This window comes from Trichechus manatus, unplaced genomic scaffold, assembly GCF_000243295.1.
Source record: "Trichechus manatus latirostris isolate Lorelei unplaced genomic scaffold, TriManLat1.0 scaffold00021, whole genome shotgun sequence".
Taxonomy (NCBI): domain Eukaryota; kingdom Metazoa; phylum Chordata; class Mammalia; order Sirenia; family Trichechidae; genus Trichechus; species Trichechus manatus.
The window spans coordinates 18,505,022-18,519,015 of record NW_004443957.1 but is presented as its reverse complement, the minus strand read 5'-3'; the positions used below and the strand labels follow the sequence as shown (position 1 = coordinate 18,519,015).

Genomic DNA, 13,994 nt, shown 5'->3' with positions numbered 1-13,994 from the left:
GGATAGGAATCCTTGCCCAGATACAAAGCTAATAATGACAGAATCCAAATAGGAACTTAGGTTTTCTGATTCATTATCTATCCTTTCTACCTGTGCAGTGCTATACATGTGGCTATTTAAATTTAAATAAAATTAAATTAAAAATTCAGTTCTCAGTCACACTAGCCACCTAGCAAGTACTCAAGAGCCACATCTGGCTAGTGACTATCATATAACACAGCAAAGATAAAAAAAAAAATACCCATCATCACAGAAAATTCTATCCAACAGCGCTTTTCTATGTCATTGGGCCATTAAGTGTGTAAGAAGTAGATCTGTTCTGTGTTGCTTTACAGAACAGAAACAGAAAACATAGGTGGAAACTATAAGGAGGAATATTTCAGCTTCCTGTATCCTGGTTTTCTAATAACGGAAGAGCACCTTGTCACTGAAAGTGCTCAAGTTTGACCATCTGTCAGAGTGATACAGAAAGAGCTCTTCTATTGAGTTAACACTCTTGGGTTAGAATGTTTGTTTTCTCTCTGTCATGGCAGTCTTGATGATGGACTGGCCCAAAGACTATCTGTGTTGCTCCTTCACGTGGTGTTCCTGTCATACTTTTACATAAAGGATACGAAGTTTTGTTCGGAATCACTATTCCTGACAGCCCAGCATTTCAACCCTCCAGAGTGTGAAAATTTTCTAACATAGTAGGTATTTTAAAATTGTGATCCATGTACCCCTCGAATTGAATGTAAAATTGTATGTGCCTTTTTCAGGAGAAAGTGGTCCATAGCATTGATCAGAAATAAAATTTGTGATCCCACTATACAAATCAAATAAATAAACACTGTACTAGAGGAACCTAACAGTCCCAGTACTCAAAAAGAGTCATCTGTATGTCATGTAGATGGCCACTCATGTCATTCCCAAAGTTCCATACAGTTTAGAACTGACCCTTAGGCATCTAAAGATCGTCACCCTGCAACTGAGCAGTTTTAGAGTTAAACATTCCTTTACCCTGATTGAGAAGAAGGAAGGAACATGGGCATATAAAGGAGCATGGAAACAAGCCCAAGGCACAAAAGTTGGATAATTCAGAGTCAAATTGGAGAAGGTATCATCTGACAACCCCTTGCGGAGATGCCTCAAGCCCTCTTGGAAATCTTGGTGGTTCATTTTCAATGTTAGCCTACAGAAACAAGCACACCCAGTTAGAGGTATTACCAGCTTACCAGCTGGGAAACTTGCCTAGTTAATTTAAAGCCTGCTGACTATCAATCCATTAAAAATAGAATGACTCTGTTCTAACCACCACCTGATGATGTGACAACTGCACTAGATTCACCTCCAGGTCCTACAGTATTTCTAGACCTAAAAGGACTGGTTTCTAGAACAATGCAGCAATTCCAGTTATCTGGTGTAGCTGGAGAAGAGTGCATGGTTAATAAATTTAAAAAAAAAAAAAAGCAATAAAAAGATACCCTATATAATCAATATAGACTATAATTTGAGAAAGCTCAGGCTACATTAAAGTACACACACTATTCAAACTATGTTCAACATAATGTAATGAATGCTTCATTGGCAATGTTCAGAAAGTACTACAGCTTTTTGCAGTGCCTAGGGGCCATCGTTACAAACCTCAATTGTCATTACACTGTAGATCTCTGGGTGCCAATTAATAAAGAATTCTGTATAACAAAATGCCAGATAACAAGAAATACTCCGTACTTTTTTCGAAGTGGGGAAGCCAGTGCTGGATAATACCGAAACTGGTGCAATCCTTAGCAAGAGTGTGATGTAGGTAAAGCTTGTCTTTTACAATCTCCCAATTCCCATATAATGACCCTTCGATTCCCACTCAGTCGTGCAGCCCACGGCCACCAAATTCACACCTGGTCCTGCAGGTCCTAGTCAGTCCCCACTAGGCACATAATAGGCACTTCATTGGTTTGTTGTTAACCTCGTAGTAACAGATTAATTAAATCATTCAACAAATCCTGAATGCTCACCATGTACCAGCACTGTGATAGGTGCTGACATTAAGTGGGACTTGTCCTATGCCCATTCTCAAAGAGCTTGCTGTGAACTGTAAGGCTAGAAAGAAAAAGATGAACTAACTCTAAGTTGATCATGTCATTCTTAGTTTAATATGCCCTTGCTCCCAAGATCATATGCATTCTGATAGGGAATTCTCACAGCCTCATTAGCTGAACCCAAAGAAAAAGTTTTTGTTAACAGCAGGGCTTCAACCTAGTTTATGAGAGATATAGGATGGGAAATCTCCTCAGCAATTTGTAAGACAGGCCTTCTCTAGAGAATGGCCAGACCAATAGTGACGCTGTGTAGAGCCGAGGTTCTGAAAGCATGGTTCCCAGACCAGAAGCATCAGTATCACCTCGGAACTTGGGACAAATGCAAACTCTCAGGCCCTACTTCAAACTGACTGAATCAGAAACTTAGGACTCAGGCCAAGCCATCTGTATTTTAACAAGCTCTTCAGGTGATTCTGAAACATGCCAAAGTTTGAGAATCAGTGGGGCAGATGAAAACATGGAGAGTGCATACATGTGATTCCAACATAAAGAGACTAAATGAGGAATTAGCCTTGATGCTGATGGAAATCACCTGCTGAAAGGAAGTAGCTGACACAACAGTAGCAAAACTGTTCCCAACAGCACACAGCTTGAAATTGCCAGGACGTTGGTGAGTGACTGCTGAAAATCCATCTCATGCTTTTTGACTATGACCAGCCCCATGAGACAATGGTGTGGAAACTGAGAAAGAGGCACCAGAAGTTCAAAAAAACTTCAAATCTACAGCTAAACCAAAGGCTGGGAAAGACTTATGAGGACTAACTTTCCTCCCAGTCATGGTTTTCAGAGCCTCTTCTTTGGGTCCAGGGGCCATGCAAGCATCCTGCATCTCAGCAACGGAAACGATACCAGGCTCTGATCACCAACAAGCCTTAGTTCATGATGTGAGCATGGCACTTCTTCCTTTCCTCTCTAACCTGCTACACGCCATCCAGCTATATCCTTTTCACTGCTCTCCTGCAGTGGAGGAAAAAAAGAAGGAGTACACAGGAAATAAAGAAAACCCCTGATTTAATGGGAGACTCTGAGTGGTACAAACGGTTAATGCATTCAGCTGCTAACCAAAAGGTTGGAGGTTCAAATCCACCCACAGGCAGCTTGAAAGAAAGGCCTGAAGATCTACTTCCAAAAATCAGCCATTGAAAATCGTACAAACATAGTTCTAATCTAACACATATGGGGTCTCCATGAGTCGGCATCAACTCAGTGGCAACTGGTTTTTCTGCTTTAATTACAGGAGCCTTTGGAAAACTGAGGCATACTTCTGAAACAGGCTTTCCAAATTCTACAGAAGTGGGGGAACTAAATGGGGAAAAATGCCTCCTCAAAATTATGCGGAGATGCAACAGTGATTCTATGTTATCTGTTATCTCAAGTCAGCTACCCACAGGCAAAAAGACGACACTTGGCACAGATGCCAGGCAGGGCCTTGCTCTGAAGCCCCTCATGTGGCTGGTCCACAGGACCTGTGGCTGGAGCCTTGCGGAGAGTTACACTCCCAAGCCCTGACTTGCCCATCTGCTTCTGTGATGAACTACCACTTTAATCATGGGTCTGTTTCAGGCTTTTTTTTTTTTTTTTAATCTGCAAGAGGACTAGGAGTGGAACTGTTTAATCCTACAAAGTTGGAGCTCAAAATACAGTAAGAAAAGAAGTTTCTAACAATTGCCCAGGAGTCCCTGGGTGGTGCAAACAGTTAGTGCACTCAGTTGCGAACTGAAAGGTTGGCAGTTTGAATCCACCCAGAAGTGCCTCAGAAGAAACATCTGGTGATCTACTTCCAAACGGTCACAGCCATTGAAAACCCTGTGAAGCCCGGTTCTACTCTGATATACGTGGAGTTGCCATGAGTTGGAGTCAACTTGACAGCAACTGGTTAAGAAGTGCCCACTGCTCTGCTGGGGGCGGGGGGGTAGGCTGCCTTGGATAACTGACACTTTTTAAAGTCATTTACTGCTGTTCCCCTTAATCTGGTCCATTACCCGCTCTTGAGGACAAACCTTCTAGCCGTTCCCCGCTTTCTGGAGAAAGGGGAATGGGGACTCATTGAGGTTTACAGTCAAAGATCGGCCAAAGATACAAGGAATTGAAAATTTAGTAAACATTCTGGGGGTACACAGTGAGCAAAAACACCCCATAGACATCTCCCTTAAACAGGCTTAACTCACAAGAGACCACTGGGTCGGAGAAACCTAAAAACTTTGTGCTGTACTTTCTGTACTTAATTAAGAGTGATGCTAGAGACACAGCTGGCGAACCCATGCATGCGTCCTCTTTGTATAGGTTAGAATGCCTGGGAAGAGAAATGTTCACGTGAGTCCCCGACATTTTTATCCCTCTTTGAAAGGGCCTGCTTTAGAAGCTACATGGTGGTTGCGGGGGGAGGCTGTTACACACTAATTCTGGTGCCTCCACACAAACGATGAGATTCTTCCCTGTTGGCACCCCCCCACCCAATTCCCAAGTGAATTCACATTGAAGTATGAGAAGGAATGGTTACAGAAGGCTGCTTCTCAGCTCACTGGCTCAACATTTTATCTGTATGAGGACCCAGGGTGACAAGAGAATTCAGTGTGTCAAGTACTACTAGTTAACCATGGTGTTTGACAAGAAGTGGGGGCTAGCTGCATACTTATGGAACACTCAAATACAACGCGGCATATTCATCAGTTATTATAAAATGTCAAGAAAAAGCACATCAAACAAGAGATTTTTTCCCCCAGCTACCTCTTCTTTGTCTCACAGTCCCACTGCAGAAAACAGAGGACTTGAAGAAAAAGCTGATTTCTGAAACTGGCCCTCTGCAGGGGACCTTGCTCATATTCACGAGGAAGACCAAAATCTAAAAATCCTAGGAAAAACCCACACATATAATGAATTATTCACAAAGACCAAACCTAAAAATTAGAGAGGGAGAAATATGGAAAGATGAAAAGAGGGGCAGAGGACTAGGCAGAGAGAAAAGTGAACAGGGCTGGTCTCTCTCCTTGAATAAAAGAGTATTAATTATAGTCTCAGCAAATCTGCTGCAAAAAGACCTCTTTAAAGTGTTAAAAAGCAAGGATGTCACTTTAAGGACTAAGGTGCCCCTGACCCAAGCCATGGTATTTTTAATGGCCTCATATGCATGCGAAAGCCGGACAATGAAAAAGGAAGACCAAAGAAGAACCGATGCCTTTGAATTACGGTGTTGGCGAAGAATATTGAAATATACCATGGACTGCCAGAAGAACGACCAAATCTGTCTTGGAAGAAGTACAGCCAGAGTGCTCTTTAGAAGCAAGTACGGCAAGACTTTTGCCTCACGTACACTGGACATGTTATCAGGAGGAACCAGTCCCTGGAGAAGGACATCATGCTTGACAAAGGTGAGGGTCAGCAAAAGAGAGGAAGACCCTCAACGAGACACACTGATACAGTGGCTGCAACAATGGGCTCAAACATAGCAATGACTGTGAAGATGACAAAGGACCAGGCAGTGTTTCATTCTGTTGTATGTAGGGTCGCTATGAGCTGGAACCGACTTGACAGCACCTAACAACAACATCAAATGACAGTCACGTTGAGGTTCCCTTTTTTATGTCTTTGTGGTCAGCGATACACAAGATAAGACCAGTAGAGTTGTCTCTGCTGGGCTGGCTGCACTGCCTGGCTTTGGTGAGCTGCAGTTTTCCAGGCAGCAACGCAAATGACCTAAGGGAGGCTGCTGATCTGCTCATTCACACACATGGGCACAAAGGGTTTGCAAGAGTTCTGATAGCTTAGCGAATCTTGACTCAAATTTTATTTTAACAAAGACTATGAAAGTTGAAAGATACCAGATGTTCCTACAAGTGGGGATGGGAGGGGCGGCAGAGTTTGAAAAAAAACAAAACAAAACCAAAAACCTACATTTTGTACAGCAACAGCTAAAAAGAGAGAAGCAATTTCAGATGAAGCTAATAATTCCAGAATCTGGATATTTCAGAAGAAGAAAATAAAGAGGACCGTTCTGGTTGTTCTCCTCCCCCTCCTTTAATTCACAGTGCACAGGGCGCCTACTGCAGGGAAAGCAAGTGGAGGGAAGTAGGGAAATAACGACATGCAAACCAACAAACTATCACATCCAAGGTATTTTTGTCTCCATCCTCAAGTCATTTCATTGCTGTCAAACTCTTTCACTCTAACTCGCTTTCCAGGCTGTATCCCAGTTACAGCCGGTCCCCCCTAGAAGTCACTGCCTGGTTTCCTGAAGGAAACATTACCCACCCCTCATTCCAAGGGCAAAGCCCATGAGCAATTCAGAAATTGTCCTGGGAGCCTCAGAAAACAAAGCCCTCTACCCTGCAGCCTCGGTGCCAGTTACAGTTGCTATCTATTTCCACCGTCTGCACCGGTGCCCAGGTACACGAAAGATGTGAAATCTCTCTGCATTACCTGCTCATAGGATATAGTCACAGACCTCGTCCTTGTTAGCAGGTACCCTCTGCCCTAATCACTCTGACTTATGATTCATTTACAGTTACATTAAACCTCAAATTCTTGCCAGGGCTACAGTTTACTATCCTCCAAGGTGCTGCATATTTATAGGCAACCCAGGCAGGAGATGGGGCTCTGGTGGCACTGTGGTTAAGAGCACAGCTGCTAACCATAAGGTCGGCAGTTCGAATCCACCAGCTGCTCCTTGGAAACCCTACAGGGCAGTTCTACTCTGTCCTATGGGGTTGCAATGGGTCGGAATCCACTCAACGGCAAGAGGTTTGGTTTTTGGTTTAAAGCAGGAGGTGTATATGCCAAAACGGGAGCTTTGGGAACTAGAGCTTTCAGTGACCCTGACGAAAGTCCTCAAAAATGAGTTGATAGCTTACAATGGAAAATTCACCATAATAAAGCACATAACCTCTGACCCATAGTCAAGAGTGCTTGGGGGCTACACTGAAATTCTCTGTAACAAGAAATCATGGATGAATAGCCACAGGTTCATTATGATGAGGTTAATCATCTCAGGGCTGCAAATACATTGATCTTGCTACTTTAAGCTGTGTTCATTTCCACATGAAACATGTGTTCCCCTGCTGAGATGACCATACCAAATGGGTGGGGAAATCTTACACTGCTCATGGCACTGAGTTTCCAAATCAGGCATACCATTTCTTCTTTTTACTACTCTATCCTGGGAGTAAACATCTCACCAACCATGAGGGAGATTCTGCATGTCCACAGGGTAACTGGCCCTGGGCACAGAAGAGCTGGAGCTGATAAGCATGTGGCACAGTGAACGTGGGATGGCATTCAAAGCAGCCAATCGCCTCAGAAGACAACTCTTTTGTTACATTAGATAAGCAAGAAAGGAAAGGAGAAATCATATAAAATGTACTACTGCATTTTAAATCAGATCAGCATCTTCAAAAAGGTTATAGTATACACTGCTGGGGAGAGTGTCATAAGAAAATAAAATTATCTCCCTATGCAGATGTAGCTCCCAAGAAAAAAGAAAACACATTAACAGTGGGCTGCTGACTTGCCATCATCCTTCATGCAAATATGGATTCTCTTAGGCATTTTCTCCCTTAAGAACAAGACGTCCCCTATCAACAACTAGATATGGTTATACTCAGAAGGTCCTACCAGCATAAATCATTGCTTCTTAACTGATTCAGGCCAATCTGATTTAAGACCAGTGATATGAGTATTGTATCGAGTGACCACTAACACAGCACACAGAAAGGCACGTTATCTTCCTATCCTACAGTGACATTCTGCAGCAATAATAAGCCTCAAAAGGCATAATGCACGAATAATCAAAATCCTCAAGCATGCTGCATGTGCACTATGCCAGCACCTAAGCAGGTACTGCCAGGTTTTCTGGACAACCTTCCTTTTTTGAAAATTAGGCCCTTACAAACAGCAGAAATTCTCAACAATTACTTCCCAAACATTAGCGTGCGTACATATCACCTGAGGGTCTTGTTAAAATGCAGATTCTGATTCAGTAGGTCTGAAGTAGGGCCCAAGTTTCTGTATCTTTAACAAGCTTCCAGGTGATGTAGAGACTGCTGCTTGCTCTCTTTGAGAGGCAAGAATCTAGAAGATTTCATCTTGAAATAAGATTCTCCCCTTCAGGTATGCTGAAGTTACCGAAGGACTCCAATAATAATAATATCCAAATCCACTGCCGTTGAGTTGACTCCGACTCATAGCAACCCTATAGGACAGAGTAGAACTGCCCCATAGTGTTTCCAGGGCTGTAATCTTTACGGAAGCAGCCTGCTACATCTTTCTCCCACTGAGTGGCTGGTGGGTTCAAACCACTGACCTTTCAGTTAGCAGCCCAGCGCTTAACAACTACACCACCAGGGCTTCTCATTAATAATAATAGCTACTGTTTATTGAGTAATTAGGCATTGTTCCAGGCACTTTACATATATTCACTCATTTAATTCTCCAAGTAACTCATTATTACCATGTTCACTTCACAGATAAGAAAAGCGAGTCACAAAGTAATTAATCTTTTAGGATCACAGAGCTTATAGGTGAAGGAACTGAGGTTTGAACCCAGACTAGCTACAAAGCTTTACTGGTAAGCACTACTCATACTGATTCTCAAAAGAAAATAAACAATTAATAAAAAAAAAAAAAAAGGCAAGATATTTTGTTAATCTGGATATTTAGAAAGAAAGAGAAGGTGGGACTAGGAACTTAAATGTAGTATTGGTGAAAACCCACAGAAGTGAAATGTTTCCACTTGGTCACCACCGAAGGGAATGTATTAGTCAATTACATTGTAAAGCCAGGAGGAAAAAGCAAACACTTTGTATTTTAAATTTTCCAGCCGGGCTCCTCTCAACACCTTAGCAGATGTTCTCTGAACATTGTTAAGACAGTGCACATGCTGTAGAATCACTGCGAAACTTCTAACTACCTGGGATAGAAGAGACTACTGGAACAGGGCACAGAGCCAAGGCACCGAACACGATGCAGATATCAACTCGCTGGAGCGTCTCGCCTTTGACTCTCGTTCGTCCATTTTGGCCAAAGACAAGGAAAGAGAGGAGTAAGACTCACTGCCGCACCTTGCACACGCAACGCCTGCTTGAAAGGCGGAGTCTTTGCAGCGGAAGAGAAAACGTGAAGAGCGGCGACCGCGTGGTGTGGAAAACGTGCTTCACTGCTCAGCCCAGAAACCCCGGGCCCAACCGCCAGAAGTGAGGAGGTGCTGAACCCGGGTAATTAGCCTAGGGCCGCCAGGGGAGTTTCAGTGGCGCTGTCCAAGGTGCTAACGATGGCTTCAGGTCCGCTTTGCCACCCGCGGGCTGGGCGGCTTTGTCTACCTAGAGGAAACAGGAGGGCGCCTGAGTAAACACGCCCCTAAGAGAGGGGCACAACAAGGCAGCACCTGGTGGGCAGGAGAATTTGGAGAATTGTAGACCGCGGAGAGGGAGTGGGGTCGCTAGGGAAATCGGTAGAGACCTGCTTAGAGGAGTGTTTGCAGCCGCAGCACGGAACACAATATCTGTCCGCGTTGTGCAGCGCACCGGCAGGTGTGACTGCAGAGACCAGACCCCTCCCTCCCCCCAACCCCCCACCTTAGACACGTTCAACTCAGGCATTGTTTGGCCTGGGGATCACTCTGTGGGGGAGGGCGTAGGAAAGCGCAGGGAGATGAGAGAGACAGAAGCCCATCCAGGGGTGGTTGTGGGAGGATGCGAACAGCAGCAGGAAGAATATCTCCTTCGTTTCTCATGAGGGGTACTGCCTAGAGTACCACGCCACAGCCAATCACTGTGCTGCTGAGGCAGGGAAATAGAGAGGAAGGAGGGGAAAGTGGGGGGGGGGTTAGGGAGATGCCTAGGCCCTGGGAGAAGCAAGCCATGTGCCTGGCTGATACTAGAGACCCAGCGCAGCTCCAGCTGTCTCACTGCTGCACACCTGGATAGTGGGGGCATGGGGGAGGGAGGAGAAGAGAGAAGAGGAGGGGCCTCCTTTGCAGGTGCATCCTCCTCAAGAAAGCTCCTTCACAAGCATTAAAGTCCATGTCTTCAAACCTACCCCATATTTAACACCACACCACTGGCTTGCCTCCTACTAATCCTCCTCCCCACCCCACCCCCACCCCACTTCCTATAGGCCTTGTCAAGTGTCCAAATTCTTAGTGAAGAACAAGGCAGTGAGATGCCTGATCAGCAGTCTGCATTTGGTGCACTTGATTAAACCTGCAAAGCTTCTTCCATTACGGTTCACCAACACCTCCACCATCAAAGACACCCCCACCAGCTCTTTGTGAGTGCATTTCTTGTGAGGGCAAGACAGACTGCACATCTCTGGCCCTAAACTGATGAATTCAGGCCAGCAGATCCACCTGGGTACTAGGTCCTTGGTACTGGAAGAACACTCAGCTGGGTCAAGCATTAAGGGGTAGGAGTATCCAGCCCAGGACCAAGCACAGGAGGGTCCTGATGAGCTGCTCTTCCTTGGCTGAGAAGAGAACTCCAACTTTGAGCTGTTTGGGGCTACAGCACTAGAGATCGCCTGCCCTGGCAGACACTCACTCACTCCACTTTCAGGGGAACTTAAACTTAGTCCCCAGAGTTAGCTGGGTCCCCAGCCAAAATCCTGCTTTATTTATTCATTTGTCTCTGTCTGTATACAGGGTTTTGACACAGAGCTCTTGGAGCTTCTGAACTGATAGTTCCCTCATGGAGCCTTGACTTCCCCACAGGCAGGCAGTGCAGGTGTCTCCCCAGCTTGTGGGGATGAGGATGGAGGGGGTGGCTTGAAGGGAGGAAGGGGGGGCTGATTATGAAATAAAGCTCTGAGATTAGGGGCAACCCAATCTATGTAGAATGCAGCTTGTGAAGGGGCCTGGGGGCCTGGAAATCAGACAAAGCCCAGCCCAGAAAGGGGCAGACACAGCAACACCATGCACCCAGGGGCACTAGAGATTTCCATATAGGAAAAATCAAAAAACAAAAGTCTTACCTTGAAAAACACTAATACCCAAACCGATCTCTACGGCACCAAGCTCACCCCTTAGATACACCGAAGTAAAGAGAATACTTCAGAAAAGGGGCAAACTGGCACCCAGAAGGGGGTGGGGATAATTTTCATGCTAGGTTTCCCCCCTCACCCCTAGAAATGTAAAGGGGGAGAGGGGAGTTATGGTGGGCAAGAAAGGATATGGCCAATCGATGAGCTTCTTGGCGTATTTCCTGACAATGTTATCTTCTCCGAAGATGAACAAGGATCTGTTGACGGTGAAACAGTTCTGCCGGACGGGAATGGGGTTGTACAAAGCCATAGTCCGCGCCCTCTGCGCTTTCGACTGCTTGTAGGCGGCCGCCGGCCCCGAGGCCGGCACTGGGGTTCCTTGCCGGTTCCTGCTCTGGTCCGAGTCTCCATCGCCCGACCCTGGCCTGCCGACCACCGCCTCCCCGAAGCGAGCCATCCTGAAGTTCAAACAGACAGAAGACACAAAGGTGATCGTGGCCGAACGCCTGCACACAGCAACAAGCAGAAAGACACACGGAGACTCAGAGCCGCATCCAGACGGGCACGGGAACCACTGCCTCCGGGGAGCCCCGGCGAGCTCTTCGAAGAGGCGGCAGCAGCAGCCCCACCGCTCTGAACTGTTGAATCTAAATACAACCTCTGCGAAGCTCCATTCCTCAGGAAGGGAAAAAAATGGGGGGAGGGCTTGGGGTGCTCAGTTTCTGGAGGCAATTTTTTTTTTTTTTTAAAATGCCAGTGTGTAGTGGCGTTCAGGGACTGGAGAGGAGAGGGGTGGAGTAGACTGCTCTTCAAACATAGCTCCTCTTCTGGCAAATGCACCGCCTAGTTCAGGAAGAGAGGCAGGCACCAGTCCGCTAGGTAACAGTTTGGTGATTTATTGGTTGGGGGAAGGAGGTGGAGAGGGAGGCAGAAAAAATAAAACAAAAGAACTTTAAAAAAAAAAAAAAAAAAGATGAGGAAGGGTTTACAGTAACATGTTTTATAACGCCAATCTCTGAAGGCCTATCTAAGAAATTCCACAGCCAAGACTTGGGTCTTTAAATCTGCCAGCACAGACTCATCCAAAGCTTGGAGAGAGAGAGGGAGCGGGGACAGCGGTATTGAGGTTCCTGCGTAAACCGCAAAGCCCAAAATACCAAAATAAGAAGTCGATCCAACAGGAGAGGGGCAAATGACTTAAAAGCTTCTCCGCTTGGGATAGAGGTTAAGCAGCATCCAGAATGCAGCGAAGCCCTAGTGCCAGCATCCGCCCGAAGCGCTCGCCGCCGCCGCCGCCGCCGTCGCCGCCGCCTCCCGGATCAGCATGCAACAGTGATCCGCGGCTGCGCCGGGCGAGGGCGGGAGCGGGAGCCAGCGAGCGGGCAGGCGAGCTCTTGGGCTAGGGAGGAACAGGTTGCCGCCGGGCTCGGCGGTAGCCTGACACGGGAGTTGGCCAAGGACTGAACTTCCTCTTTAACGACCAGGTGTTCCTCTTCCACCCTAGCAGCCACTCTGTACCGAGCAGAGAAGACAGGAAAGGGAGGAAGGAGGAGGGAAGGTTAGCGAGCGGAGCGCAGAAGCGCAGCGAAGCGCGCACTGGAGCTCAGGAGAGGCGGGGGAAGGGCAGGCGAAGAGTGGGAGGGGGTGGGGACGGAGCCGGAAGGACCCCTAGCCAACCACGACTGGAGCTTGCTGGGATTTCATGCTGGTTTGGCTTATTTACTTATTTAGCCAAAGGGTAGTGGGCCACCTCCGCAAAATGCAGTGAAGAGTCTCCTTGCTACAAGTAATGCCGCGAAGAGAGAGACGGGCGCATCTGGCGGCGCGGCGGAGCCTCCGCAAGAGAGCACGGGCAGTGCCGAGGGCGCACACGCACGCGCGTACGCACGCGCGCCTTCCGTCTCTGCGGAAAGCATCCGCTCGTGCTGTGTTCCGTGCGGTGCCCGGCTCGATGTCGGCTCCACGCCACCCTGGCGAGGAGTTGAGGCGTTTGCGTGCTGCGCTCCGCGCACCGCGCACAAGGGCCCTGCCGCCGCTTGCCCGCACCTCCCAAGCTCCACAAACGTTGCCAAGAGATTTCCGCAGAGAAGGCACCACCCTCTCCTCTCCCCGTGTAGCAGCCTGAGGCCCGTGGGGGAAGGCTAGAACCTCTGGGGGCTCCGCATCTAGGTCCTGGTGCCAGCTCTTCGCAGCAGCTTCTGCCCTCCCTCTGCAGACTGGGGCCATCTGGGTCAGCCTCCTGCATTCGGCTATAGCAGAGCCCTGCGCTGCTTGCCCAGAAGTGGGGGGGAGGGGGGCAGATATTGGGGCCCTAGATGGTGAGTTCTGGGCTAAAATCACCCTTCTCAAAATCTTAACAATCGGAGGGATCTTCCCACCCGTCTTGACTTCCTCAAACCTACCCAATTAATGAAGGAAAAAGCAGATTTTGTATCTAAGCTGCAGAGGTGGAAAACGTGGACTTCAAGCCCCAGAAAAAGAACCTGTATGTTTAGCAACCAACCCCTTCCCCACAGGTGACTCGGTGGTTTAAACTGAAGATCGGGACCAGCTGTCCGGTCCATGTCAACACTGTGGCACATCTTCCTCTGCCTTTTCTTGCCTTGGCCTCAAATCCTGTCCAAATCCTCCTTATGTGAGCAATGGACGGGAAGAAGGGAAGGGAAGGGCTCAAGAAGAAAACAAGGAGACTGACCAAAGCCCAGAGATGGAAATCATGGCTGAGTGTGGATTCATGTGTGTGAAAGGCAGTGTCAGTGAGATTAATTGATGAGAAGTGAGGTGACGTCTGAGTGAGAGGCGTGTGTTCCTATGTGTATGTGTCTGTGTGTGGGCAAGTCCATGTGAGCAATGACACGTGTCTATTGTGTGAGAATGTATGTGAGTGTGTGTGAGTGTGTGTGTGTGAAGAAAAATTCTCTGGGTACTGAAAATCCAAAGGATCAGTCT

The 13,994-nt window shown here is 47.1% G+C and overlaps 1 protein-coding gene across 3 annotated transcripts in view; it reads right to left on the bottom strand.

The window, feature by feature from the left end:
- The window catches only part of CACNA1E (calcium voltage-gated channel subunit alpha1 E), a 366,059-nt gene extending 354,399 nt beyond the window's left edge, over positions 1–11,660 (bottom strand). For 2 of the 3 annotated variants that reach the window (XM_004372885.1, XM_004372886.1), the window contains exon 1: positions 11,237–11,660. In XM_004372885.1, coding sequence (XP_004372942.1) covers positions 11,237–11,502 — 266 coding nt within the window. In that variant the 5' untranslated portion in view covers positions 11,503–11,660. The remainder of the gene's footprint in view (positions 1–11,236) is intronic. The other variant, XM_004372884.1, reaches the window with a different exon arrangement.
- Between the last annotated feature and the right edge of the window lie 2,334 nt (positions 11,661–13,994).